Below are 27,400 nucleotides of genomic sequence, written 5' to 3'. Positions count from 1 at the left end.
GTTTTTTCCTTTATGCCCTTTGGGTTTTCATATTGTACTATCTTTTTGAAGAAATATTTATTTATTTATTTATTTATTTATTTATGGCTGTGTTGGGTCTTCATTGCTGACCGCGGGCTTTCTCTAGTTGTGGTGAGTGGGGGCTACTCTTCGTTGTGGTGCGTGGGCTTCTCATTGCGGTGGCTTCTCTTGTTGCAGAGCACAGGCTCTAGGCACACAGGCTCAGTAGTTGTGGCTCGCGGGCTCTAGAGTGCAGGCTTATTAGTTATGGCACACAGGCTTAGTTTCTCCGCAGCCTGTGAGATCTTCCTGGACCAGGGCTTGAACCCGTGTCCCCTGCATTGGCAGGTGGATTCTTAACCACTGCGCCACCAGGGAAGTCTCTCATGTTGTACTATCTTTAAGGTAACCAACCAGAGCAGAACTCTCTTGTGAGAGTTGCTTTCCTTCAGGAGACCTCAAAATGTTTTCTCGCCCAAAGGATCACGTGTGGACTTGGCCCCTATATTCTAACTGTTTAAGCCACTCTTCTGGAAACTCAAAGACTGAACACCCTTTGGACTTTACAACTGCTCTATGATCTGGCATACAGGCCATTCTCCTCTCCTCCTAGGCCCAGGACAGGCATGACTAATCAACCCCAGGATTCTGGGAAGACATGACTAAGCAGACATGGGAGTTGGCTTCAGACCTGCAGCCCCTTTGCCAGGCCTGCTAAGTTCCCTGCTTTGTGCCTTGCAGCGCTGTGAAGAATGGTCTCTGCGGACCTGGAAGGGCTGAAACCCCAATGACTCGAGAAGAGAAGGTCGAGGACCTTAAAGCAGACATAGGCCAAGAACGAGGTATGCTGTGTGAGAGAGAAAGGTGCGCTGAGTCAGCCATGGTTTTTTATAAAGGGGTCCGGGCCAGGAGAGTCAGGCACAGTTCCTCCCTGCCCCAGTTGCTGGCCTTGGCGGAGGTGCCCGAACCTGCGAGGCCAAGTCTCTATATGTGATGGGGAGCAGAGGCGGCACAGGCAAGTGGCTGACAGCGGGGCCCCGTGGTTCAGAGCAGAGCTCTGCTAGCCGGGTGACAATGGGTGAGTCATTTGCTCTTTCGAAGCCTCGTGTGTATTGTTGGTACTCGGGGCGGGGGTGGGGGCATTGATAATAGCATCTCCTTATTAGGATGGTGAGCCTGTGTGGGTAAAGCACATAAATATATAATATATATAATATTATATGTTACATATTACATATATTATATATAGTGCAGATTAACTGTGTGTATATATATGTGGCAGATGTAATATGTAATTGTTTATATAGTACAGATGTAATAATATTTAGACTGAGAATATAATTATATAGTACAGATGTAATTATATACATATATAATATAGATGTAATTATACATATGGTACAGATATAATTATATATGGTGCAGATGTAATAATAATGTAATGCAGATATGTGTATATATTTATCATTTGTAAATAATATGGAATTCTAGTTAATGATTCAAATACTAAAGGCTGATTCACACCAAATGATTAAAATGTTTTTAAAAAGAGTGAAATAATGCCATTTGCAGCTACATGGATGGACCTAGAGATTATCATACTAAGAGAAGTCAGAAAGAGAAAGACATATACCATATGATATCACTTGTATGTAGAATTTCAAATATGACACAAATAGACTTATCTATAAAGCAGAAACAGACTCACAGACATAGAGAACAGGCTTGTGGTTACCAAGGGGAAGGGGGGTAGGGGAGGGAAGGATTGGGAGTTTGGGATAAGCAGATGCAGACTATTATATATAGAACAGATAAACAACAAGGTCCTACTGTGTAGCACAGGGAACTGTATTCAATATCCTGTGATAAACCACAATGGAAAAGAATATGAAGAAGAATATATATATGCATAACTGAGTCACTTTGCTGTACAGCAGAAATTAACACGTTGTAATAAATCAACTATACCTCAATAAAATTTTTTTAAATGATTCAAATGTTGAAGGGTGAAATGGATGGACAGCTGCAGCTTACTTTGAAATGTATCAAAAAGTAAGATGGAGGAATGGATGGATAAACAGAGGGATGGCTGGATGGAGATATGATAAAGCAAATACAGCAAAATGCTAGAAGTTGTAGAATTTGGTGGTGGGTAGAGGGCATTAGCTATACAATCCAATTTTTTGTATGCTTGAAAATTTTCATAATAAACTGTTGAGAGGGTAAGGAAGAAGTAAATGAAAGAGGAAGCTTGAGTAGACCAGCACTGACCATGTGACTTCACTCAAGGTGTGGGATTAATTCAGGTTCAAAAAGACAGCCCCCCCCCAACTCCTGAGTTATTAAATGAATAAAAATAGTCTGCCACCCAACCCTGGTGACTATTTGCAGTTACTCCTGGGCCATGGACCATTCACCAAGATGGAGAAGTCCTTATGAGGCTTTCAAAACACGGGCCAGGCCATGAGACCCCCACGACCATCCCTGAATTTTTTCGGGAGTCAGTCAACCGATTTGGGACTTATCCAGCCCTCGCATCAAACAAGAATGGAAAGTGGGAAGTTCTGAATTACAACCAGTACTACGAGGCTTGTCGAAAAGCTGCAAGAGCCTTACTCAAGGTAAATGAGTTATTCATTCATTCCTTCATTCGTTCATCATGTATTAAATCATTCCTTTTATGTATACATACATATGGGACAAAATGCACAAGGCACCCCAAGATACAAGGTTAACTGGTGAAAAACTTCCTTCCAATCTTTGTCCCCTCTCTTATGGAGGTAGCTATCATTTGCAGTTTTTCTATGCTCTTCTGCGGAATAAATTATGTGTACATGTTATATAATTCTAAAGGAGTACATTTTTACACACATGGTAGCATACGATACTCAAGAGTCTACAACCTGTTTTTTTTCTGTTAGCACAGTATATGTGTGTATTAGTTAGCTACTGCTGCATAACAAATTACCCCAAAACTTAGTGACTCAAAATGACAGAGCGGGCTTCCCTGGTGGCACAGTGGTTGAGAGTCTGCCTGCCGATGCAGGGGACATGGGTTCATGCCCCGGTCTGGTAAGATCCCACATGCCGTGGAGCGCTGGGCCCGTGAGCCATGGCCACCGAGCCTGCGTGTCCAGAGTCTGTGCTCCGCAACGGGAGAGGCCACAACAGTGAGAGGCCTGTGTACTGCAAAGAAAAAAAAAATGACAGAGCTTCATTATCTCTTGGTTTCTGTGGGTCAGGAATCCAGGAGTGATTTAGTTGGATGTTTCTGGTTCAGGATCTCTTATGAGGCTGTAGTCAAGCTGTCAGCCTGGGCTGCATCATCTGTACATGGCTGGCTCTTGGCAGGAGGCCTCAGTTCCTTGCTCCATGGCCTTCTCTGTAGGGTTGTTTGAGTGTCCTCACAATATGGCAGCCAGCTTCCCCCAAAATGAGTGATCCAAAAGAGAGAATGAACCAGATGGGAACCGTGATATCTTTTATAACCTAATCTCAGCAATGAAATGACTTCTTTCACAAGGTTAAGCAGAGCTTGATATAATATGGTAAGGAATTAGTGTAGAACAAAAATACCAGGAGATGAAACTCATCTTGGAGGCTGGTTGGTGCATTCTGAGATCCTTCCATATTGATTTATTTTTTAAAGTCCATATTCTTTTCAACAACTGCAAATATGTATGTAACAGTATTGACTTAATCAGCCCCCTATGGGTGGGCATTTAAGTTGCTTCCAGCCTTTGCTACGATACGTGGTGCCATATTGAACCTTCTTTGTACAATGAATTCCTACAAAGACAATGCCCTTTAAGTCCACTCACAATGTATGAGAGAATCTGTTTACCTATGTTATTGTCAACATCATATTATCAAAACTGTTCATCTGGGCCTATTTGATAGGCATGTTAGGCAGAATTCTAAGGTGACTCCACTGAGATTCCCAACCTCTGGTGTACTTGTGCTGTATAATCTTCCTGTGACTGCGGGCTATGATGGGATTTCCCTCCTGAGATGGCAAAGGTGAAGGGATTTCACAGATGTCATTAAGGTCTCTAATCTGTTGACTTTGAGTTCATGAGAAAGGGCAGGTGCTCTGGGTGGGCCTGACTTAATTGGGTGAACCACTAAGAGAGATTCTCCTGCTGTCTTGGAAGTAAATTGCCATGTTTGGAGAGGGCCATGTAGCAGGGGATGGCATACAGACTCTAGGAGTTGTGAGCGGTCCTCAGCTGGCAGGTAGCAAGAGAAGAGGATCTCAATCATTCAACCACAAGGAAATGAATTCTGCAAACAACCTCCAAGTGGGGGGCCCCCAAGCTTCGGAGGAGGTCATGGTCCCCACCGATACCTTGACTGCAGCTTTGGGAGATCCTAGGCAGAGAACCCAGCTGTGCAGCTCCCCAGACTCCTGACCTGTGGAAACTGGGATAATAAGTGTGTGCTCTTTTAAGCTGCTACATTTGTGATGATGGGTTATGCAGCCATAGATGATGAATGTAACAGACATCTCGTACTGTAAAAGGGCATCTCCTGATGGTTCTGACTTACAGGCAATCCGATCACATTTTGACCTAGACCCAAGCTCCTCTCTCCCCTCCTCTGATGCCCATGTGTCTTCATCTAGAGACTGTGAGAGGTCGGAATTAGGAACCACCTGCTTGGGCTGGATTTCTTCTTGGCTGCCCTTACCCCCACGCCATAGTGCTGTGGCTAGTTCACCCTTCCTGAAAGATGGTCCTCTTTCCCTATGCCCTTAGTTCTGGAGTTCAAGGACCCCTGCTCTCCTAAATCTCAGGGATCCAATCAGAAAGAAGTCAGTTTATCTACACATTGATAGAGACACTGTCCACAGTGAAGACAGCCTTTCTGCCACTAAGCATAAACATGTTGCATCACGTTCTGAAGCATCAGCAGGCAGATGCCTTCCAAATGCTTAGGTTTTCCCCGGAGACAGAGGGTCATTGCCAGCCTTGCCCAGGTGACTAAAACAGCCAACAAAATTGGAGTTTCCAGGACAAAAGGGGGGCGAGCACAAGCATGATCACTTTCATGTCCAGGTCTCCTGATTCATCCTCAACCACGTTCAGATCAAGGCTATGACTTCAAAAGTGCAACTTGTTACCACCTTAGGGTATCACTCTTTGAGTACTGTTATGATTAAAAATAAAAATGAATTCATTAGGATGGCTAATTAAGAAAAAAAAAAACCCAGACAATAACAAGTGTTGGTGAGGATGTGGAGAAATTGGAGCCGTCCGTCACTGTCAGTGGGAAGGTAAAATGGTGCAGCCACACTGGAAGACAGTCTGGCGGTTCCTCACAAAATTAAACTTAGAATCACCATATATGATCCTGCAATTCCACTTCTGGGTACAGACCCAAAAGAATTGAAAGCAGGGACTTACACAGATATTTGGACACCCATGTTCATAGCAGCATTGCTCACAACGGCCAAAAGGTGGAAGCGACCCAAGTGCCCATCAGTGGATGAATAACCAAAATGTGATCCGTCCATACAATGGAACATTAACCTTAAAATGGAGTGAAATGCTGACACCTGTCACAATGTGGATGAACTAGGGGACATTACACTAAGTAAAAGAAGCCAGACACAAAAGGACAAATATATGATTCCACTTAGAAAAGGTCCCTAGACGAGTCAAATCCATAGGGACAGAAAGTAGATGGTAAAGGCCAGGGGCTGGGGGAGGGGGTGGGGAGTCAGTGTTTAATGGGGACAGAGTTTCAGTTTGGGAGGATGAGAAAGTTCTGGAGATGATGGTGGGGATGGTTGCACAACAGTGTGCATGTGCTTAATGCCACTGAGCTGTGCACTTAAAGTTGGTTAATGGTTAAAAAATAAAATACATAGGGGACTTCCCTGGTGGCACAGTGGTTTAAGACTCCGCGCTCCCAATGCAGGGGGTCCGGGTTCGATACCTGGTCAGGGAACTAGATTCCACATGCATGCCGCAACTAAGAGTTTGCATGCCACAACTGAGGAGCCAGCGAGCCACAACTAAGGAGCCTGCCTGCCACAACTAAGACCTGGTACAACCAAATAAAAACAAATATAGAAGAAAATGCATAAAAATTAGAATAAATAAAGGGGGTATTACGGAGAGGGAGGTAAACCAGCCTCCCAAGAGTCACAAAAAAAATCACACTCCGGATTTTCATCTCAACACAGGCTGTCCCCCTTGTGACTCCGTGGGCTCTGGGGTCTGCTTTCACCTGCCAGTGAGCAGATCCCATTCGGAAGCAAACCACCTCTGTTGCTTCTGTTTTCTGTTTGTCTGTCTGGTTTTGCCTCCCCAGCTGGGCTTGGAGCCTTTCCACTCAGTCGGCATCCTTGGGTTTAACTGTCGAGTGGCTCCTTGCAGCTCTTGGCGCCATCTTCGCAGGGTAAGACCCCGGGCCCGGGTCCCTGTGGATGTTGGGCGATGCTACTCCGGGACTGGCAGCCCCAGGCTGGTTCTCACGGAGATGTGAGCGGGGGTTGCAGAAGCAGCCACAGGCGAGCCGGTGAGATAGACACACACACCCGTCCAACAGGGGACTAGTATCTCAAATACACAAGGGACTTCTACAACTCAGGAATAAAAACACAAAAAGAGGGACTTCCCTGGCAGTCCAGTGGTTAAGGCTCCGTGCTTCCACTGCAGGGAGCATGGGTTTGATCCCTGTTCGGGGAACTAAGATCCCACATGCTGCTCAGTACAGCCAAAAAAAAAAAAAAAAAAAATTTTTTTTAAATGGGCAAGAGACTTGTACAGAAACATCACTAAGGGAAGTAGCCAACAGGCACTTGGAAAGATCCTTGATGTCATCAGCCAGCAGGGAGATACAAAGGGAACCCACAGCAGAATGGTTCAAAGCAAGAATGAAAGGTTGCGAATGAAGGGAACGGGTGGGGGGGGGGTCCAACCCCCACCTCTTATTTGCCATGGGACCCTGAACAAGTGACTTCCCTGCCCTGAGCCTCAGTTTCCTCATCTGTAAAATGGGGTACTGTGAGGGTTCCATGTCATAATGACATCCCGGGAGCCCATCCTCTCATCATCACTGTCATTTTTGTCCTTTTCATCACTGTCCAGCTGTGGAGGGAGAGAAGCTGGTGCTGAGGCTGCAAACTCAGACCTTCCCTGCAGACCCTTCCCCTCCCCCGCAGACGCTTCCCCTCCCCCCACCTTCCAGAACGCTCGTTCTTGACTTAAGGTATGTGGGGCATACTCGTGCATGTGTGTTTTCTTTTCCCAGGGGCTTCTGTGTTGGTTTATGCCACCAACTCTGCGGAAGCCTGTCAATATGTCATTGCTCACGCCAAAGTGAACATCCTGCTGGTGGAAAATGACCTACAGCTGCAGAAAATCCTTTCGGTAAACCCCTCCGCCCCCCATTGCTGCCTGCCAGTCACTGGGGGAAGGAGGGTGTGTGTGTGTGTGTGTGGAGTGAGTGTGTGTGGAGTGGATGAGTTTAATTTCCAATGCATATTCATTTCCTACTCAGCCTCTGTTTTAAAAAATGTGTTTGTGTGTTATTTTATATACAGTTCACTGTTTATCAGTTTTCTTTTAGAAACAGTTATTTTCAACCTTGTCATCCTTGCTATGTTCACCTCTTATAATTGTCCTCCTTCTTGAAATGCTTTTGTCTTTCTTTTCTGTTTCTTTCATAAGTCCGACCACTTCCTGTTTCACTACTTTCTGATGTCTGGCTCTCCCCTCAGGGCTTGTATGTTTGCTTTGTGTTCTTCCTTCCCAGCTGCGTTTACCCCATTACATCCTAGGTTTTATGTTGGAAGGTTAGGGGGCAATTTTCCTTTGCTTTGCAGTGACTTTTTGTGCACAGTGAAATCTGACTCTCTCTTATTCTTTTTTTTTCCCCCTTGTGTTATCTTTGTAATGTTGCAAGAAACATTTCCGATGACTTGTGTTTGAATGAGCTGCAGTTGCCTGAACCAGCTTTTGGCAGAAGGATCCTGAGGGGAGAGGAGTCCTTGGGAGGGGTGAGCCTCGATGGCCAGATTCATGGCTCACCCCAAGAGCCACTGCACTGCGTAGCTTGTGGGATCTTAGTTCCCCGACCAGGGATCGAAGCCGGGACCCCAGCAGTGGAAGCACAGAGTCCTAACCACTGGACCACCAAGGAATTCCTGTGACTGTTCCTTTAATACCATATTTCATCTTTTCTGAGTCACTTTTTAATATTTCTCGAGTTGAGATGTCTCGCCATGGATGGCATCCTCTGAACGCCGTGGGCCATGTGCTTCCCCACATTTTAACTTCTCTGAAATTAGGATAGATTTGCCAGCCTCAGTGGAATCCAGCCAGACTCAGTGAAACGGGATATTTTGTACCACCAGGCCTCCTTCGACGCCTAATTCCTGAGCTGGCTCAGTGAGGACAGACGTCTACTCTCTGAAACTGCTTTCTGAAGGCATGCTTCTTTGGTCCCTGGTACTCATGTCATGCCCTGTCTGTCCTGCTCACAGCAGAACACACTGCGGGGTGGGTGATGGGTGATGAGTGATGGGTGGGGCCCTTCTCCTTCTTGCCGTGAATACTGGCTTCCGATTTGGGTTTTTCCACCGTTAGAAGAGGTCATGTGCCCCATCCTTTCCCCTGCAGCCACCTCATTGCTATGGCTTCCTGTCCTTGTTCTGGTATATTCAACCTCACATGCATAAATTATTTCCATCTCTTAGTTTCATCAAAGATGCAGTTTGTGGGAGATTTCTTGTTCTGGTTGCTCTGCATGGAAGATTCAAATCCAGGCTTCTGATACTCTCCTCCCAAACTGGACGTTCAGCTCCACTTGGAAATCTTTGATTCTGGGTGATGGTCACGGCTCATAACCCTCCAGTGCTTCCCTTCTTCCTTTAGAATAAACTGCAAACTCCTGCTGTCACCTCCAAGGCATGGCCTACCTGGCCCTTCCATCCCTTCCTGCATCCTCCCCCGGCCTTCTCCCTTCCATCCCCATTCCAGCTGGCCTGGACTTTTTATATCCCTCCAACATCCCAGCTACTGCCTGCTTCAGGCTTTTTGGATGTCTCTTTCTTCTCTCTGGAAAACTCTTGTCCAGCTGTTACAAGCACTTCTGTCATCTTTTCTCTCCAGGTCGTGCCAGAGACTTGGTTATAATTATAAGGAGTGTACTGGATGTTGGAAGTGACTTCTTCACTGGATTGGCTAGAAATGTCATACAGGCACACTCCTTCCTTTGCACGAACAGGGGGGAAAGAATCCCACAGGCCTGGTTACCTGAACCTTACAGGTCTAGGTTTAGGTAGAGAGTTCTGAACCCACCCAGTTCCAGCCACCTTCATGGAGGACTTCTGTAGCCCTACTCCAACCAGGTTAGCTGGATCTTGGCTGTGAAGCATAAGGTGCCAGGAGACGAAGAGCCGGGAGGGCCTCCTTCGACTCACCCACCAAAGCCACAGCTCTGCACAGCAGAATTCAGGAGGCTGTTGCCCTCAACCCTCTGTGATGGTTGCAGTCTACGGATACCGACCTGTCAGTCAAGACAAAGAGCAAAAGTTCTACTGCGTGGCCAGGGGGAGGGAAAGAGGCTGAGGTCCCTGAGGGAGAGAGCTTAGGATGCGCTCCTCCAGGGCCCCGGTACCATGAGGTCCATACACAACTTTTTTTCAGATTCCAAAGACCAAGATGGAGACCCTAAAAGCAATCGTTCAGTACAGGCTGCCAGCGAAGGAGAGCAAAATGTAACAACCTGTACTCTGTAAGTGTGACAGGGGGCACTGAGCAAAGGGGAGGGCACAGCCTTGAAAGGGAAGGAGGGCACTCCCAAAGGAAGTGGGTGGTGAGCAAGGGAGAGGGAGGGGCCTCACAAGGGAAGTGGGTGGGGACTCTCAAAGGAAGTGGGTGGTAAGTGGGTGGTGAGTGAGGGAGAGGAAGGGGCCTCACAAGGGAAGGGGGTGAGGCTTCTGAGAGAATTTTTTTCTGGCATGAAGGTTCTGATTTACCAGAAGGTGTCTGTTCTGGTTATTTATTGCTGTGTAACAAATCACCCCCAAAATTGGTGGCATAAGACAATACCAATCATTTTATTATTAGTTTCTTTTCAGACCATGAGGGTAACTGAAAAAATACTGCATCATTGAAAATTAGATGTGTTGGAACTCACAACATTAAGTTTAAATATTTCATTTGTATTCAAACCAGAACTTATTATAAATTTACTTTCCTGGTTTTCATAGATGCAAAGTCATCAACATTTTTATTAAAACCATTAGCCAGTTTTAATATGTACAAATAGGAATATAGGGGTGCACATTTCTGCAACGGCTCGGACCAACAGCACTGCTGGAGCCTTTTTAAAATTTTTGATGATTCATTCATCATGAATTTGCTCTGCTTTGATAGTGACTTTTAAATTATTGCATTAAAGTACTATTTATCTTGATTACAAGCTTTTTTTTTTTCTCGCATCCGCTAAAATTTTGCACTCAAGGAGAAGGCCCTGGTCCTCACTCTGGTCCCAACCCTGCAGCTGGGGCTCCTCCAGCACATTTCTCTGTCTCTCTGCGGTGTCTCCATGTGCTGTCTCCAGCATGATGACTTCAGGACCTCTGGACTTATTGGTGGCTCAGATCTCCAGAGAGAATGTTTTGAAGGAGAGAAATATCCAGGTGGAAGCTGTCCTGCCTTTAACGACCTATTCGTGGAAGTAACACACTGCCCAGCAAGGCCAAGCTGCATGAGGGCCCAGACTTCAGCTCTTACTGAGGGAAGGGCGGGGCCCCTGAAGAGTGGGTGACACTGTAAATGTTGTCGCAGTCATTTTTTTGCAAATTCACTGTGCCTCAGGGTCTTCTAGAGGCAGAAAATGCTTGGGTGCAAGCAACAGAAATCCACTTAAGCCAAAGGAGGGGGTTTGGGTTTTGTTTTTGTTTGTTTTGTTTTTTAATTAATTAATTAATTAATTAATTAATTATTGGCTGTGTTGGGTCTTTGTTTCTGTGCGAGGGCTTTCTCCCAGTTGCGGCGAGCGGGGGCCACTCTTCATCGCGGTGCGCGGGCCTCTCACTGTCGTGGCCTCTCTTGTTGTGGAGCACAGGCTCCAGACGCGCAGGCTCAGTAGTTGTGGCGCACTGGCCCAGTTGCTCCGCGGCATGTGGGATCTTCCCAGACCGGGGCTTGAACCTGTGTCCCCTGCATTGGCAGGCAGATTCTCAACCACTGCGCCATCAGGGAAGCCCTGGGTTTTGTTTTTAAGGATACAATGAGTTAACTCCAGAAGTCAGGGCAGGAGGGCCGTGAGGGGCCAGGACGAGCTGCTGTTAGGCCAGCAAACCCATGATCCAAATCAGACATCCTAAAATGTCATGGAGTTTATTTGGTTTGCCCTCCACGCAAACGAGAGGAAAGATGTCAATGATCCTTTCTGGCCAAAACACTCACCAGCTCGTGCACCTTTCAGAAAACATTTAAATATTAAGACCAGGATAATGACTAATTAAGTAAGACAGCCGATCAGAATTACAGACCTTTCAGAGGTTAAAAATGACCAACACAGAAACAATATCTTAAGCCTGGATAAGTTAAATAAACTCATTTGTTAGAAACAGTATTTATAGCCGGGTTTCTCAGCCTTGTTGGACATTTGGGTTGGATACTTTTTCATCATGGGGGCCGTCCCATGCATTGTAAGATGTTGAGCGACATCCCTGGCCTCCACCTACTAGATGCCAATAGCACCCTCCCAGCTGAAACAATCAAAAATATCCTCAGACATTGCCTAAGTCCCCTAGGGGGCAAAATCACCCCTGGTTGAGGACAATGATTTATAGGGAAGAGTTCTGTGACATACAGTATCTACTTCTCTGCAAGGGTGACTAGGACCTACTGTTTTTAGATTCAGTTTAGGAATACATTCATTAGAACTGAGAGAAAAAGAAAGCGCCTGGGAAATTAGAAGGTGAAATTCGGGGGCAGGGGGATGGCAGAATAAGACAATTAACTGGGTAGGTTACGATGCCTGGGATTGGACTCAGGACCAATTCCAGATTACCGAGAGAGAGGACTGGATTGGACAGGACTGGGTCTGGTGTCTACCTAATCCAATCATTTGTGGCCATGGGAGAATGAGGTTTTCACCAGCGATTAGGGGAGCATCCTTTGGCGGGGAGAGCTTGAGGCATCTCTCAGAGACAGGACAGGGTCCTGCAAAAGGCTTTTGTGTGCTGCTCCTCTCACCATCACCCTACCCTGTTAGAGATGGTCTGGGTAAAGGTTCTTCCCTTTTAGATGGGGCCAGCATTGCCCTGGCAGGCTACAGGCAATACTGGCCATTTCTGGAGGATGTGGAGTGCCCTCTGTCTTGCAGATAGGACACTGCCCTCATCCAGAGCCTCACCAGGGGCTCAGAGGTAGAATTTTTGCAGGTCCCAGGTGAAATTTGGTTCACACAGCCCAACAGCTCCTTCTGAGGCACCAAATTCTAAGCTAATTAACAGCACAGGCTCTGGAGTCAGACAGTCTTGGGTTAGAACGATAGTTCCTCTGTCTACCTGCTGTGTGACCCTGGGCAGGTAACTTACCACCTCTGAGCCTCAGCTCCTTCATTTGCCATAGGGAGATGATGTATCTCTTATCAGTAAGGATGTCTTTGGTTGCAAGTGACAAAAGCCTAACACCTAACGGCTTAAGCTTAAAGGACTATTTATTGGCTCATATCCACAACCTAGGGTGTGGATTTCAGGCATGGCTGGAACCAGGGGCTCAAATAACGTGACCGAGACTCCATTTTGCTCTCTTCATATCTTGGCTCCATGCCAGCCTTGATTCCCCCTAGTCCTGAGATGGTCCAGCAGCTCCTATGGCTACATCTTATTCACCTTCAGATGACTCATTCATGTCCCAGCACTTCCAGCAAAAGCCCTGATCTTCACTGTGATTGGACCACCTGAGGTCACATGCCCAGACCCAGTCTAACCACTGTGGCCCAGGCAGATGGGACCTTCTAGCTTAAACCAATCACAGTGGCCCTCAGCCACATCAATCTGGTAACTAGTAAGTTTGAGGTGCTGAGTGGCATCTGGGAAGGCAGAGCACAAATAATATTGAACTCTGCTGTTCTGAGCATTTTACATATATTAACCCATTTACTGCTTAAAACCACCCAAGGAGTTGGGTCTTGATGTCATTCCCATTTTACCTATGAGGAAACCAAGGCACCGGTGCTTGAGTAGCCTGCCTGGGAAGTGGAGGAGAAGAAGCAAACATCTTAGGGCTTTTGTAAGAGGTGCCTTTGCTCCTGCTGGGAATCATGCTTCGGGAGAAGCTGGTGGGGCAAGATCCAACTGGGGAAGGGAACTCCTAGGTGCTGAGGACCCCACTCACACACCCTAAGTCCTCACCCTCCACTTCTTTTGTTTTTTGGAGTATAGTTGCTTTACAATGTTGTGTTCGTTTCTGCTGTACAGTGAAGTGTATCAGCTATACGTATACATATATCTCCTCTTCCCTGGATTTCCTTCCCATTTAGGTCACCACAGAGCACTGAGTAGAGTTCCCTGTGCTATTCAGCAGGTTCTCATTAGTTATCTATTTTATACATAGTAGTGTATATATGTCAATCCCAATCTCCCAGTTCATCCCACCCTTCCATTTCCTCCCTTGGTGTCCATACATTTGTTCTCTACACTGTCTCTATTTTGGCTTTGCAAATAGGTTCATCTGCATCATTTTTCAAGATTTCACATGTATGTGTTAATATATGATTTGTTTTTCTGACTTACTTCACTCTGTATGACAGTCTCTAGGGCCATTCACAACTCTACAAATGACCCAATTTTGTTCCTTTTTATGGCTGAGTAATATTCCATTGTATATATGTACCACATCTTCTTTATCTATTCCTCTGTTGGTGAACATTTAGGTTGCTTCCATGTCCTGGCTATTGTAAATAGTGCTGCAATGAACATTGGGGTGCATGTGTCTTTTTGAATTATGGTTTTCTCAGGGTATATGCCTCGTATTGGGATTGCTGGGTCATATGATAGTTCTATTTTTAGTTTTTTAAAGAACCTCCATACTATTCTGCATAGTGGCTGTATCAATTTACATTCCCACCAACAGTGCAAGAGGGTTCCCTTTTCTCCACACCCTCTCCAGCATTTATTGTTTGTAGACTTTTTGATGATGGCCATTCTGACTGGTGTGAGATGATATCTCACTGTAGTTTTGATTTGCATTTCTCTAATAATTAGTGATGTTGAGCATCTTTTCATGTGCCTCTTGGCCATCTTTTGTGCCTTCTTTGGAGAAATGTCTATTTAGGTCTTCGCTTGTCTTTTTTTTCCACAGTGGGATGATTTCATGGAGCTCGGCAATAGCATCCCCGAGTCCCAGCTGGACCAGATCATAAAGAGTCAGAAGGCCAATCAGTGTGCTGTGATCATCTACACTTCTGGGACCATAAGCTCTCCCAAGGGGGTGATGCTTAGCCATGACAACGTAAGTGCTGTCTCTGCTGACAGGGACGAAATTTGCAGCATCCAGGGTCCCATCACTCCAGGGCAGTGGCCTTCAGGCTAGTTTTGTTCTTGACCCACAGGGGCACAGTGGTGTTTAGGGGCCCAGCACATGGCGGGGTCCTTGATCTGTGGGTCATAGAGGGTTATGCAAATGCTTCCAAGGTTGGAGGCAGCATAGTGCAGGGGTTGAGATCAGGGACTCTGGAGCAGACCTGGCTCTGTGATCTTGGGCAGGGCATGTGACATCTCCAAGCCTCAGTTTCCTCATCTGTGAAACGGGTGCAATGTAACAGTCCCTGCCTCATGGGTTGTTTGAGCTCAGAACCGTGTTTGATAAAATAAATACATGAAAGGGTAGTATACACATTGTGTTTCAGGGATAAAGCAGAAGCTGTTTTAGTTACTTGAGGAAGGCCGTGTGCTTGGGGAAAACTTACGCATGTCTGGGTGGAGTCCAAATCTGATGGTTATTTAGGTCACTGTTAGGAAAGAATAAGGAGAATACATGCTAAAAGATCCTGTTTATGGGGGACATCCCTAGCAGGCCAGTGGTTAGGACACTGTGTTTCCACTGTTGAGGGCCTGGGTTCTATCCCTGGTCGGGGAACTAATATCCTGCAAGCCGCATGGTGCAGGCCCCAGAAAATGCAAACTTATCTACAGGGACCAAAAGCAGATCAGTGGCTGCCTGGGGAGGGCAAGAGGGAGGCATTACAAAGACGATGGAAATGTCTACCATCTCGATGGTGGTGATGGCTGGCTTCACGGGTGCAGACATAGTCCATATGTGCCAAATTGTACACTTCAAATGCGGTTCCCTGTATGTCAATTACACCTCGATAAAGTTGTTGGTTTTTGGTGTTTTTTTCATAAATTTATTTATTTATTTATTTATGACTGTGTTGGGTCTTTGTTGCTGCACGCAGGCTTTCTTTAGCTGCATCGAGCGGGGGCTACTCTTCATTGTGGTGCATGGTTTCTCACTGCAGTGGCTTCTCTTGTTGCGTAGCAAGGGCTCTAGGCACACAGGCTTCAGTAGTTGTGGCACGCGGGCTCAGTAGCTGTGGCTCTTGGGCTCTAGAGTGCAGGTTCAGTAGTTGTGGCACACTGGCTTAGTTGCTCTGAAGCATGTGGGATCTTCCTGGACCAGGGCTCGAACCTGTGTCCCCTGCATTGGCAGGCGGATTCTTAACCACTGCGCCACCAGGGAAGCCCCGGTGTTTTTTTAAAGAACAAGAAAGACAGTGACGGTTCATTTCTGTTGCACACTTACTATGGGACCAGGGGCCGTCCCCAGAGTTTTAGACTTTGTAAATCCTCACAGCAATTCTATGATTCTATCCGTTCTATCAGGCGGATGCTGTTTCTACAGATGAGAAAACTGAAGCCCAAAGAGATTAAGCTGCTGGACCCAGGTCACACAGCAAGCAGCATGGCAGGGCCAGGAGCTGAAACCCAGGCAGGCAGGTGCCACAATCCACATCTTTAACTACACTGTAGGTCTATGGGGCTAAGGTGTAAATATGTCCAAAGATGCGATCGTTACAAATATGTTAAAGCTGGTTGAAGAACAGTACACAGAGCACAACGTGATTTTGTTAAAAACTGAAAAACGGCAGCGAGTGATGTACATGTGTGTAGGTTTTAAAAGCAGGAAAGTGTCTGGCAGGACATACACCCAACACGCTCCACTCTGTGAGTCAGAAAGACTGCTATTTTTTTTTTTTTTTTTTTGCGGTATGCGGGCCTCTCACTGCTGTGGCCTCTCCCATTGCAGAGCACAGGCTCCAGACGCGCAGGCTCAGCGGCCATGGCTCATGGGCCCAGCCGCTCCCCGGCATGTGGGATCTTCCCAGACCAGGGCACGAATCCGTGTCCCCTGCATTGGCAGGCGGACTCCCAACCACTGCGCCACCAGGGAAGCCCCAAGACTGCTAGTTTTAAAATGACGCGTTTCTACTTTATAAGGGCTTTCCCCACCAGCCCAGCTTAATAGCTGGCAGCACACACTGGCCTTTGTACTGGCTGTTCCCTCTACATGGAATACTATTTCCCAGAGACCCACATGACTTGCTCCTTCACCTCCTCCGGGTCCCTGCTCAAATGTCACCACCTCTGTGAAGCCCTCCCTGACTTCCACGTTTAAAATAGCAAAGAAAAATAAACCATCCCATTAGCCCCCAAGCCCCATTTGGCTACTGTTTTTTCTTACACTGCCATATTATACAGTCATGTGTTTATCATGAACAACAGCTCCTTGAGGGCAGGGGCTATCTGTCTGGTTCACTGCTGTGTCTCCAGTGCTTGGTGTACAGGAGGATTCAATCCATTTTGTGGACTGAATGAATGGAGTCTGATGAGGCCCCCACCCAACCCTGGCCAGCATCCATGCTCCCAGTGGCTTCATGTCTAGTGAGATCATGTCCTCACAGAGGGCAGACCAAAGTCGAGCCCCTGGAGCAAGTCTGCCTGGATCTGCATCCTGGCTTCCCGACTTGCTAACTATGTGACCTGAGAAGATTTCCTCAACTTCTCTGGGCTTCGGTTTGCCCATCTGTAAAATGGAGACAAGAATGGTTGCTACCTTTCAGAGTTGCTGTGAAGGTTAAATTATTCCCTATACTGTGTCAGTTAGCTACGGCCGTGTAACAAACCGTTCTAGAACTTAGCAACTTAAAACACCAAGAGTGTGCTATTTCTGGGTCTGGAATTTGGGAAGGGCTTGGCAAAGTGTCTTTTCTGCCCTACAGAGTGTCAGCTGGGGTCACTCAGCTGTATTCAGCTGGTGCCCAGGCTGGGCTGGCAGGTCCAAGCAGGGCTTCACTCACGTGTTTCATGGGGCTTGGGCTTCCTCACAGCATGGAGGCATCGAGGCAGTCGAACTTCTCAAAGTGGTGCTGGCTCCCCCGAGGGCAAGCATGCCCTGATACAAAGGCAGAAGCTGCAGTCTATTAGGACTCAATGTCAGAAGTTTACACGGTGCTCCACTCTGTGGGCCAAAACCAGTCACTAGACCAGCCCTGTGAAGGGAAAGGAAAACAGACTCCAGCTCTGAATGGCAAGGGTGGCAGAGAATTTGCAGTTGTCTTTAACCTACCGCACAGACATAAAATGCTCAGAGCAAAGCCTGGCACATTGGGATTAAAAAAATAATCCCTGTCGGCTATTATGTTTTAAACCATAATCATCTTTACAGCAGGAAGTCAAAGCTAGTCTCATGTTCTCAACATATGTCAACAGCTCAAAGTTTCTCCCGTTTATAGGGTACTATGCCATGCTGAGATAAACATGCTAACCCCTAACAGAAACCCCACAAGGTAAGACGTATCATTAACCCCTTTCAGAGATTGGGAAACTGAGGCTCAGAGAGGGGAAATGACTTGCATAAGGTCAGAGAGCATAGAAAGGTCTGAGCCAGGATCTGAACCCAGCTGTGTCTAAACCACTGTAAATCACCGTCTACACACATCTAGTCCCTTTTCTCAACAAATGGGCACTGGGTTCCTTGGGTCACTGTGGGTGACAGTGCTTATGGGTACAGACAGAAAATCCCTCCATCCTGAGGCCCAGAGAAAGAAGAGGGACAAATCTTGAGGGCTTACTACAGGGCGAGTGCTTTGCATATTTCATTACACTTAAATGTAACTTCTCTTTCCTCATTCATTCATTTATTCAACAACAATTTACTGGGTACCTACTATGTGCTGGGAAAACAGCTTTGAGCAAAACAGACCCAATGGTGGCCCTCGGGAAGACAGCCAGGGAATGAACAAATAAAACCACTCAGATTGTGGCAAGCAGTACGTAGCAGATTAGAAAGATGCTGGAAACTTCAGTTCGGGGGATGTGAGACTGCTTCTGTAAGGAAGCGACATTTAACCAGAATATAACATCTTGAGGAGTCAGTTGTGGAGACAGCTAGAGGATGCCCATCCCAGGCAGCGGGAACAGCCCGTGCAAAGGCCCTGAGACGGGACCTTGCCTGATGTGTTGGAGGAACAGTGCAGAGGCCCGTGTGGCTGCATGAATGAGACGACTGTTTGCCAGAGACTTATGACACCAGTAAAAAATACAGATTGCAAAATTACAGGTATGCTAAAACTTTCCATCAAGGTATGCACCGGAGAAAGAAAAACATTAACATACTAATTGTTGGCGTATTAATGCCACGGGATTATGGGTGGCCTTTTCGTTTGTTGGACAGTGTTGGTTTTATAGTTTTATGTTGGGCACGAGGAACCCCTGTGCCCCTTTTACAGATGAGCAAATACAGGTTGCAGAGGATTTTTAAGCAAATAGCCCAGGGTCACACAGCTAGTAAATGGTGGAGTCAGGATTTGATTCCGGGACACTTGCTGAATCCTTCAGATTTCTGACTATCCCCGATACACATTCTGACTCTAGGGTCTGTTGCTGGATCCTAGGGTGTCTGGTAATCCCCCAAAGCTTCCCGTTGAAGTTTTCTGCTCCTTCCATCCTCAGGCAAGTTAGTGAACCTCTCTGTGCTTCTGGTTCCCCATCTGTAAGGTGGGAGAATCGCAGTCATCAACCCCGGTGTGTGAAGATGAGGACTAAGTGACTCAATGCTTGTAAAGTACAAGAGCGGTGCCTAAGCAGGTGCTTTGTGTTTGTTAAATAACTGTACTTAAATGGCCCTCGGGCAAGGAGGAGGCGGAATCCTACTGGATTGTAAACTCGACTTGTGTTCTAGATCATGTGGACGGCGGGGTCGGTGGCAAGGGACTTCAGTCTGGCTTATGCTCCTGAGAAGCAGGAGGTGGTGGTCAGCTACGTTCCTCTCAGCCACATCGCAGCTCAGATGATGGATGTCTGGATACCCATGAAGGTCGGGGCTTTCATCTACTTTGCTCAACCAGATGCACTCGAGGTATTAAGGCTAAGGGCAGCCCGCAGGAGTGGATGGTTCCTCCAAGTCCCAGATCTGGGGGTTCCTTCTCCATCTCCATCTAATGCTCCAAGTTGGCAGCATTTGAAACAGTCAGCCACCTTCTTTCAGTTTTTATCTTTATCCAAGTCACAGTATCCATGGTTGTGCAGACTGTACACTGAACAACCTAAGACTAAGATGTGAATGGTATTGAAAGCAGAACGTGTGTGTATGTGTGTAGTTTTTTTTAAGTCAGTATTCCCAACTCCAAAATGCTCCCCAAACCAAATGTTTTTGGCAGTAAAATCTGACCTGAACTGATGTGAAGCTATTTGGAGTCTTCATTTTTATCCCACTTATTGGGAATATGTGTATCTGCAGAAATATTAATGTGAAGGATTTCAGCTGGCTTGCCAAGACACCACCATGGGATTCATATAACAAATGAAATAAACACCATATTACCTTTCTGAAAGCCAGAGAATTCTAAATTCCAGAACACATCTGGCCCCAAGGGTTTGAGATAAGGGATTTTGGACCTCTTTTGAAAAACAGCAGTGTCCTAACCACCCTCCAGAGGCAAACTCTCCAGAATTTTCAAGAGACTTCTTCTGGCATTTACCTCCAGTTTTTAAAAAATATGTAATAATTTTCTTGATTCATGCACTTTTAAATATTACTTTTTTTTTTTTTTTGCGGTACACGGGCCTCTCATTGTTGTGGCCTCTCCCGTTGCGGAGCACAGGCTCCGGACGCGCAGGCTCAGCGGCCATGGTTCACGGGCCCAGCCGCTCCGCGGCATGTGTGATCTTCCCGGACCAGGGCACGAACCCGTGTCCCCTGCATCGGCAGGCGGACTCTCAACCACTGCGCCACCAGGGAAGCCCTATTACTTTTCCATTGCGGTAGGCAAGGATTTAATCCTCTTACACCCCCATCTTCACTTGCTTCCCCTTTTCCCATCCTCTCAATGAAAAGATTTCTTAGTTAACGGAGCCATGTAGTTTACTACATGATTACATTTCCTGTCTGGTACAACCTTTTGTTTTCTCCAGAGTTAATAGTTGCCTTTCTTTTCCAATCTGGTGGAAGTTTTCTGTATAGCTGTCCAGTTGCTCCATCTCAACTGTCACATGTTTATCAGGATTTTCCAAATGTTCTAATACCTCCTGCACTATTTTCTCCTCCATCCTTCTGCCCTGAGTAGGACTGGTTGTTGTTTTAAGTTGTCCTAGATTGGGCCCCCTCAAAGCAGAACCTGAGATGGGATGTAGATTTTTGTAATTAATTGAGTAGGATCTCTCAGGTGAAAACTGTAAGGGAGTGAGGGGAGCAAGATACAGCAAGGGGAGAAGAGAGGATGTAAGTTCAGCTGGCATGTAAGTGGAATTGCCCTTACGCAAGCCAATCCCATGGGAATCTCTGAAGCATGAATGGCACCACAGTTGTACTGCTTTGAGGCAAGGGGTCTGGGCTTTTGTACCCCCATCTCAGAGTCACTGGCTATAGGCTTATGCACTCATGTGGGTGCATAACTTCCCAGGCATTTCTGAATAAGAGCAGTTCTCTGAAGAAGAGGGAAGCTGTGGACCATTAGAGGTCTGAAGAGGACATCAACAGTAGCTTCTACAAGCTGTCATGCAGGGATATCCCTTCCTCCCACTCCTGTGCTGAATCCTCTGTTTTCTAAGGTCCTTGCGTTCTTTTTTGGGGGTTACCTCTTCATTTAGCTGGAGATCATCTTTGGTAGGTTTTTCATGTTAAGTAAGTGAAAGAATTCTTGTATGTCCTGACCTTGTAGACTTATCAGAGCCAGAAAAGAACTCTGCACTTTCCTCAGCTACATTCTCTGTATTTGCGTCCTATGATTGCTGGAACAAATGACCACAAAACTTAGTGGCTTAAAACAACATAAATTTATTATCCCACAGTTCTGGAGGTCAGAAGTCTAAAATGGATTTCAATGGGATAAAACCAAGACATGAGCAGGACTGTGTTCTTTCTGCAAACTCTGGGGGAGAACTGGTTTTCTTGCCTTTTTTAGCTTCTAGAGGCTGCCTATGTTCCTTGGCTTGTGGCCTCTTCCTCCATTTTCAAAGCCAGGAGCACACAGCATCTTCAAATCTCTCTCTCTCTTACACACACACACACACACACACACACACACACACACACACCACACACACACCTACCTCTGTTCCCACTGTCACACCTCTCTGATCCTCCTGCCTCCCTCTTATAAGGACCCCTGTGATGACACTGGACGCACCTGGAAAATCCAGGATAATCTCCCCTAGGCTAAGTCTCAGGGCATTTGTAATTCCTTCCAGAGGGCTCATTCTCCTGTTCTTCACATGGCTGGCTGCTCCATGTCATTTAGTTCCCTGCTTAGATATCACCTTGACCCCTTTCGGCCACTCTCATATCCCCCATGCTCAGTGTCTGAGACACATTAGACACTCAGTAAATGAATACTTTATTTTCCGGCTGAAAACATCATGTATACACACTTGCCTACCGGGCCTGAGAAGTTCCTAGTCTCCAATATCCTTAACAACCCCTACTGTCAAAAAATTTTAAATTGTCAACCAGGAAACAAAGCTGTCTTAACATTTTTTTTTTTGGCTGCACCGCACGGCACGTGGGATCTTAGTTCCCCCACCAGAGATCGAACCCATGCCCCCTGCAGTGGAAGTGCAGAGTCTTAACCACTAGACCCTGGCTTCACATCATAAGCAACTGCCAGAATGTTTTCAAAGTGGCTGTGTCATTTTACATTCCCAACCAGAAGTGTACGAGAGGTCCAATTTCTCCACATCCTCACCAACACTTGTTTTTGTTTTGTTTTGTTTTTATTATTATTGCCATCCTGGTAGATGCGAAGTGGTATCTCCCATATTAATTTGCATTTCTTGAATGATTAATGGTGGTGAGCAACTTTTCCTGACTTACTGGCCGTTTGTATATTTTCTTTGGAAAAATGTCTGATCAAATTTTTAACCATTAAAAAATCTGATTGTATATCTTCTTATTCTTGAATGTTAAGGGTTCTTTATACAAATCCTTTATCAAATATATGATTTGCAAATACTTTCTCCCAGTTCCATGGCTTGTCTTCTCATTTTCTTACTAGTGTCTTTTGAAAAGCAAAATGTGTTTACCTCTAATGAGTGTTAACTCTCCAATTTATTGATTTTTTTCTTCCATGCTCCTGGTGTCATTTGTAAGAAATCACTGCCTACTCCAAGGTCACAGAGATTTTCTTCTATGTGTTCTTCTGGAGGGCTTTTAGATTTAGCTCTTACTTTTAGGTCTGTGATCCATTTTGAGGTAATTTTTGTGTTTGGCAAGAAGGCTCTAAGTTAGCTAGGCTCTCGTTTGTTTGTTTGTATACAGATATCCTTTCCTGCATCAAATTGCCTTGGCACTTTTATTGAATGTCAATTGATCATAAATGTGAAGATTCATCTCCAGATTTTGTTTTGTTCCACTAAACTTTATGTCTATCCTTACACCAAAACTACACTGACTTTATTTTTCCAGCTTTATGGTAGTATGACCACCTTGTCCCTGTTTACCTGGGACTTTCCCGATTTCATAAGTGAAAATCCTACATTCCAGGAACGCCTCCAGTTCTGGGCAAATCAGGTCAGTTGATCACCCTACTTTATAATAAGTTTCAAAATCAGGTAATAAGCCCTCTGATTTTGTTCTTCTTTTTCAAAACTGCTTTGGTTATTCCAGATCCTCTGCATTTCCATATAAATCTTAAGACCAGCTTGTCAATTTGTATGAAATAGCTTGCCTATTTTTGATAGGGATTACATTGAACCTGTAGATCAATTTGGGGGAGAACCTTGCATAATACTCCACTGCATTCTTGGGCCACAGTTTCTTTAGCCAATCCCCCATCATTGGCCATGAAGTCTGTTTCCATCCTGTTACAAAATGATGCACAAAGAATATCTCACACGTGCTTCTCTGTGTACCTGCTCTTTCATTCAGCTGAATTCTGTCACCCACATAAGTGAAGTTGCCAAGTTGCATTTAAAATGTTAATAGTACTCTCACACTGCCTTCCAAAAATATTTTACCAGTCTGTGCTCTCTACCAAATCCCCAGAGAGAGCATGATAATCTGATTGGCCACTGGCCAGCCAATGGATTGGCTCCCTTGAGTCAGGAGCTCACCCTGGTCCAATAAGCCAAGAGAAGGTTCTCCTGGGCTGAGCTGAGCAGCTGAGGAGAGATGGACATCTGGGTTGCAGGTGTGGCTAACCCAGCTCTGCGCCCTGCAGGGCACTTTGGTCAACACTCTGCAGGAGGTAAAGCCTACCGCCTTCCTGGGGGTGCCCCGAATTTGGGAAAAGATGCATGAGAAGATAAAGGAAACTGTTGGCAAATCTTCAAGCTTGAGGAGAAAGGTGTTTTCATGGGCAAGAAATATTGGCTTCAAGGTCAACTCAAAAAGGATGCGAGGGTAAGTGGCGGGCCCAGCGGGGCCAGGCGTGGAGGGCAGTGGGTGAGGGGGCTCAGCCTTCTCCAGCTGGGTCCCATCAGCCCCCTTGTGGCTCCATGGCTATAGAGCTCTCCTTGGCATTCATGTTCATAGGGGACATGACACTCCCATGAGCTACCACATGGCAAAGGCCCTTGTGTTCACCAAAATCAAGAATTCCCTTGGCCTGGATCGCTGCTGCATTTTTATCAGCGGGGCCGCACCACTCAACCAAGAGACTGCTGAGCTCTTTCTAAGTCTGGACGTACCTATAGGTGAGGTGTACGGTATGAGTGAAAGCTCAGGACCCCATTCCACGTCCAGCCCAAAGAACTACCGGATTCTAAGGTACTGGCCTCCTGGGCAGCGTCCGGGTCCTCCAGCCACCCAGGGTCAAAGGGATGAAGATGGGAGGGTCGACAGGCCTCTGGGCTAAGATGAATCCTGACTTGTTGTCTCCAGAGTGACCCCTGTTCCCCAGCCTCCAAGCCCCAAATTTTCGTGACCGTGGGAAGCCCCAGTTTGTCCGAGAGCCCATGGACAAAGGGGAAGGGCTCTCAAACATTCTATGGACTCTCCCTATGTGTCATTTGCGAGCTCTGCCTCTAGACGGCCCACCCCAGGCTCACCCACCCAAGGTTCACCTCCCTAGACCTCGGGACAGTTCATCTCCACAGTGCTTTATCTCAAACACGTCCCTAGGCCCCTCCTGGCTTTCTCCCAAGCTCAGCTCACCTCGGGCTGCAGGATGGAGCCCAGTGATACTGACACAGTAAGAACATACAAGCCAAGCTCCACGTGGAGTCTGAGAACCATGTTCCTTCACAGGGCCTCCTGGTTGGACCCTTCCCTGACCCCCGCCCTGCCACCATATTGCAAGGCTGGCTCTCCTCTCATGCTCGGCCGAGTTCTGGCTGCCTCTGAACTTAACAAAAACTAAATTTAGTCTTCCCAATCCGGCAAAACCATCTCCTGCCTCTTACTCTACCTTGCACATCAGTATCTCCCCTTCTCCAGTCCATAATCCCATCTGGGTCTGTTTTCTGCAGAACCCAAATGCCCACTGGAGTTTTCTTCCAAAACCAAAGAGCGGTCCTTCCTTAAAGAGTGTTTTTCGCCGTGCAGAATTTTTTAAACTTTACCTGGTTGAACTCATGAAACTTGTATAGCTTCTGAGTTTTTCCACATTCCTAGGAAAGATTTTTTTTTTTAAAGATTTAATCTTAATTCTTAAGTTTTGGTGTTCAGCAAGGACCTCTTGTAGATCCTGAAAATGAGATAGCTTGTTGATAAACATGGAAATCAAGTTTTTTGTTTTTGTTTTTTTTTTTAACCACGCGGCACGTGGGATCTTAGTTCCCCAACCAGGATCTAAACCTCATCCCCTGCGGTGGAGTCTTAACCACTCGACCACTGGGGAAGTCCCCCTAGAAAAGCTTTTAATGGAGGTGGTAAGGAGGTTCTTTATAAATTTTAAGATTCACAGGCCTGCCTTCTTTTTCCTCTTACTGACTAAGGGAATCCCTACACTTAACCCTAAAACCACTGGCCCTTCCAACTGCCAGTAAAAAAGACCTCAGCAAGGCAGTAATACTTCCTTTTCTGCATCTTAAAACCACCCTCCCGAGTCGTATCACTAGTGAAAGGAATTTCATGAAAATCCAGATATCAGCTGGTGCTATTCTGTCTTGCGGAAGTAACTAACCTCTAAAGAGATTCTGGTTGGTTGATTTACTTAAAATCAGCTGTTCTGGTCATTGCGTTCGGTCGACATACCTGTTTTCTAGAGAGGGTTTTGTTGCTTCCTTTTTTTTTTTTGGCCGTGTCATGTGGCTTGTGGGATCTTGGTTCCCTGACCAGGGATTGAACTCGGGCCCTCGGCAGTGAAAGCATGGAGTTCTAACCACTGGACCACAGGGGAATTCCCTGTTGCTGTTTTTAACCCGGGAGCACTTTGTCCTTCTCCCATTTATGTGACGATAAAAACAATCTAGATTCACTTTGCTGTACACCTGAAACTAACAACTATACTCCAATAAAAATTTTAATTCCCAAAAATAATAATAATAAAACAATCTACAACTCTGCTGGGTTTCCCAGTTCACCAAGTGTTTGGGAAGCTGGCTCACTTGATTGAACAAGCCCTCCCTCCACTCGGCCAACACCTCTCATGCCCACCAGGTCCTGGGGAGGGTGCAGCAGCAGCTTCCAGCCCAGGCCAGCTGAGCAGAGTGTTAGGAGCCTGGGCCACAGACCCAGGCCGACCTGGGTGGGTGACCTCGTCTCCCCGAGCCTCAGTTTTCCTCCCTCCTGTCCCCTGGCAGTTCCGGCGAAGTCATGACTGGGTGTAAGAACATGCTATACCAGCAGACCAAGGATGGCGTTGGGGAAATCTGCCTCTGGGGCCGGCACGTCTTCATAGGCTACCTGGAGAGGGAGGACGCGACTGTGGAGGCCATCGATGAGGAGGGCTGGCTCCACTCTGGGGACCTCGGCTGCATGGACAACCACGGCTTCCTCTTTATCACAGGCCGCATCAAAGGTACTGGGGCTGGGCTGTGCAGGGGCCTCCTGTGAGCAGGCTCACTTTGAATGTTGAAGGCTCCCAGCCCCCGCCTTTCATGGGGCGGGGCTCACACTGATGTACAGGGACACCCCAGTCCACGCACCCCAGCTCTGTCCCTGTGCCCAGCATTTGGCCCTCGGCAGGATGGAGCCAGAAAAGAAGCCCATTCTGGGCCTGAAACCTCTGTTCCCTCCCCTGCCACCTGAGGATAACAATAACTACAGAGTTGTAACGATTCAGTGAGGATTAAATGAAATGATGTAGAACAGGGATCAGTCAACTTTTCCCATAAAGGGCCCACTCGTAAATATTTTGGATTTGCAGGACACAGGGTCTCTGTTGTAGCTGCTCCACTTGGCCATTGTGGTACAAAAGCAACAGCAGACGACGTGCAGACCGATGGTCATGGCTGTTGGCCAACACAAATGTCACAGGATTTTCATGGGTCACGGATATTATTCTTCTTTGGATTTCCTTCCGACCATTAAAAAATGTGAAAGCCATTTTTAGCTCGTGGCCATATAAAAACAGGCAGAAGGCGGGATTTAGCCCACAGGCTGGAGTTTACCAACCTCTGAGGGAGACCATTTGGCATGGAGACTGACATAGGCAGTAACTATACAATAAGAGGGCCGTGTGAGCATTATTTCCAGGATAAGCCACAGAAAACCCGTCTTAAGCAGGTTGGAGTGAAAAAGGGATGGTATTGGCTCAAAACCAGAAAAATCCAAAAGGTCATGCTTCCAGCATGGCTGGATCCAGGTGCCAAAATGACATCACAAGGAATCTCTTTATCCTTCTGTTACCATGCTGTCCTCTGTGTTGATGCCATTCTTTTTTTTTTTTTTTTTTTTTTTTTTGCGGTACGCGGTCCTCTCACTGTTGTGGCCTCTCCCGTTGCGGAGCACAGGCTCCGGACGCGCAGGCTCAGCGGCCATGGCTC

At 46.5% G+C, this 27,400-nt stretch overlaps 1 protein-coding gene across 1 annotated transcript in view; it reads left to right on the top strand.

Annotated features, from left to right (window-relative positions):
* Positions 1–27,400, top strand: part of ACSBG2 (acyl-CoA synthetase bubblegum family member 2) — a 67,251-nt gene that overhangs the window by 35,710 nt on the left and 4,141 nt on the right. The window contains 14 exon segments of the mRNA XM_060094496.1: positions 614–624; positions 742–842; positions 2,392–2,621; positions 6,319–6,362; positions 6,364–6,405; positions 7,261–7,275; positions 7,277–7,379; positions 9,660–9,725; positions 9,727–9,747; positions 14,337–14,486; positions 19,218–19,394; positions 23,692–23,873; positions 24,006–24,239; positions 26,216–26,433. Coding sequence (XP_059950479.1) covers positions 614–624; positions 742–842; positions 2,392–2,621; positions 6,319–6,362; positions 6,364–6,405; positions 7,261–7,275; positions 7,277–7,379; positions 9,660–9,725; positions 9,727–9,747; positions 14,337–14,486; positions 19,218–19,394; positions 23,692–23,873; positions 24,006–24,239; positions 26,216–26,433 — 1,594 coding nt within the window.

This window comes from Mesoplodon densirostris, chromosome 3 (assembly GCF_025265405.1).
Source record: "Mesoplodon densirostris isolate mMesDen1 chromosome 3, mMesDen1 primary haplotype, whole genome shotgun sequence".
NCBI lineage: Eukaryota > Metazoa > Chordata > Mammalia > Artiodactyla > Ziphiidae > Mesoplodon > Mesoplodon densirostris.
The sequence above is the reverse complement of the archived record's forward strand: the minus strand, read 5'-3'. Positions and strand labels throughout refer to the sequence as shown.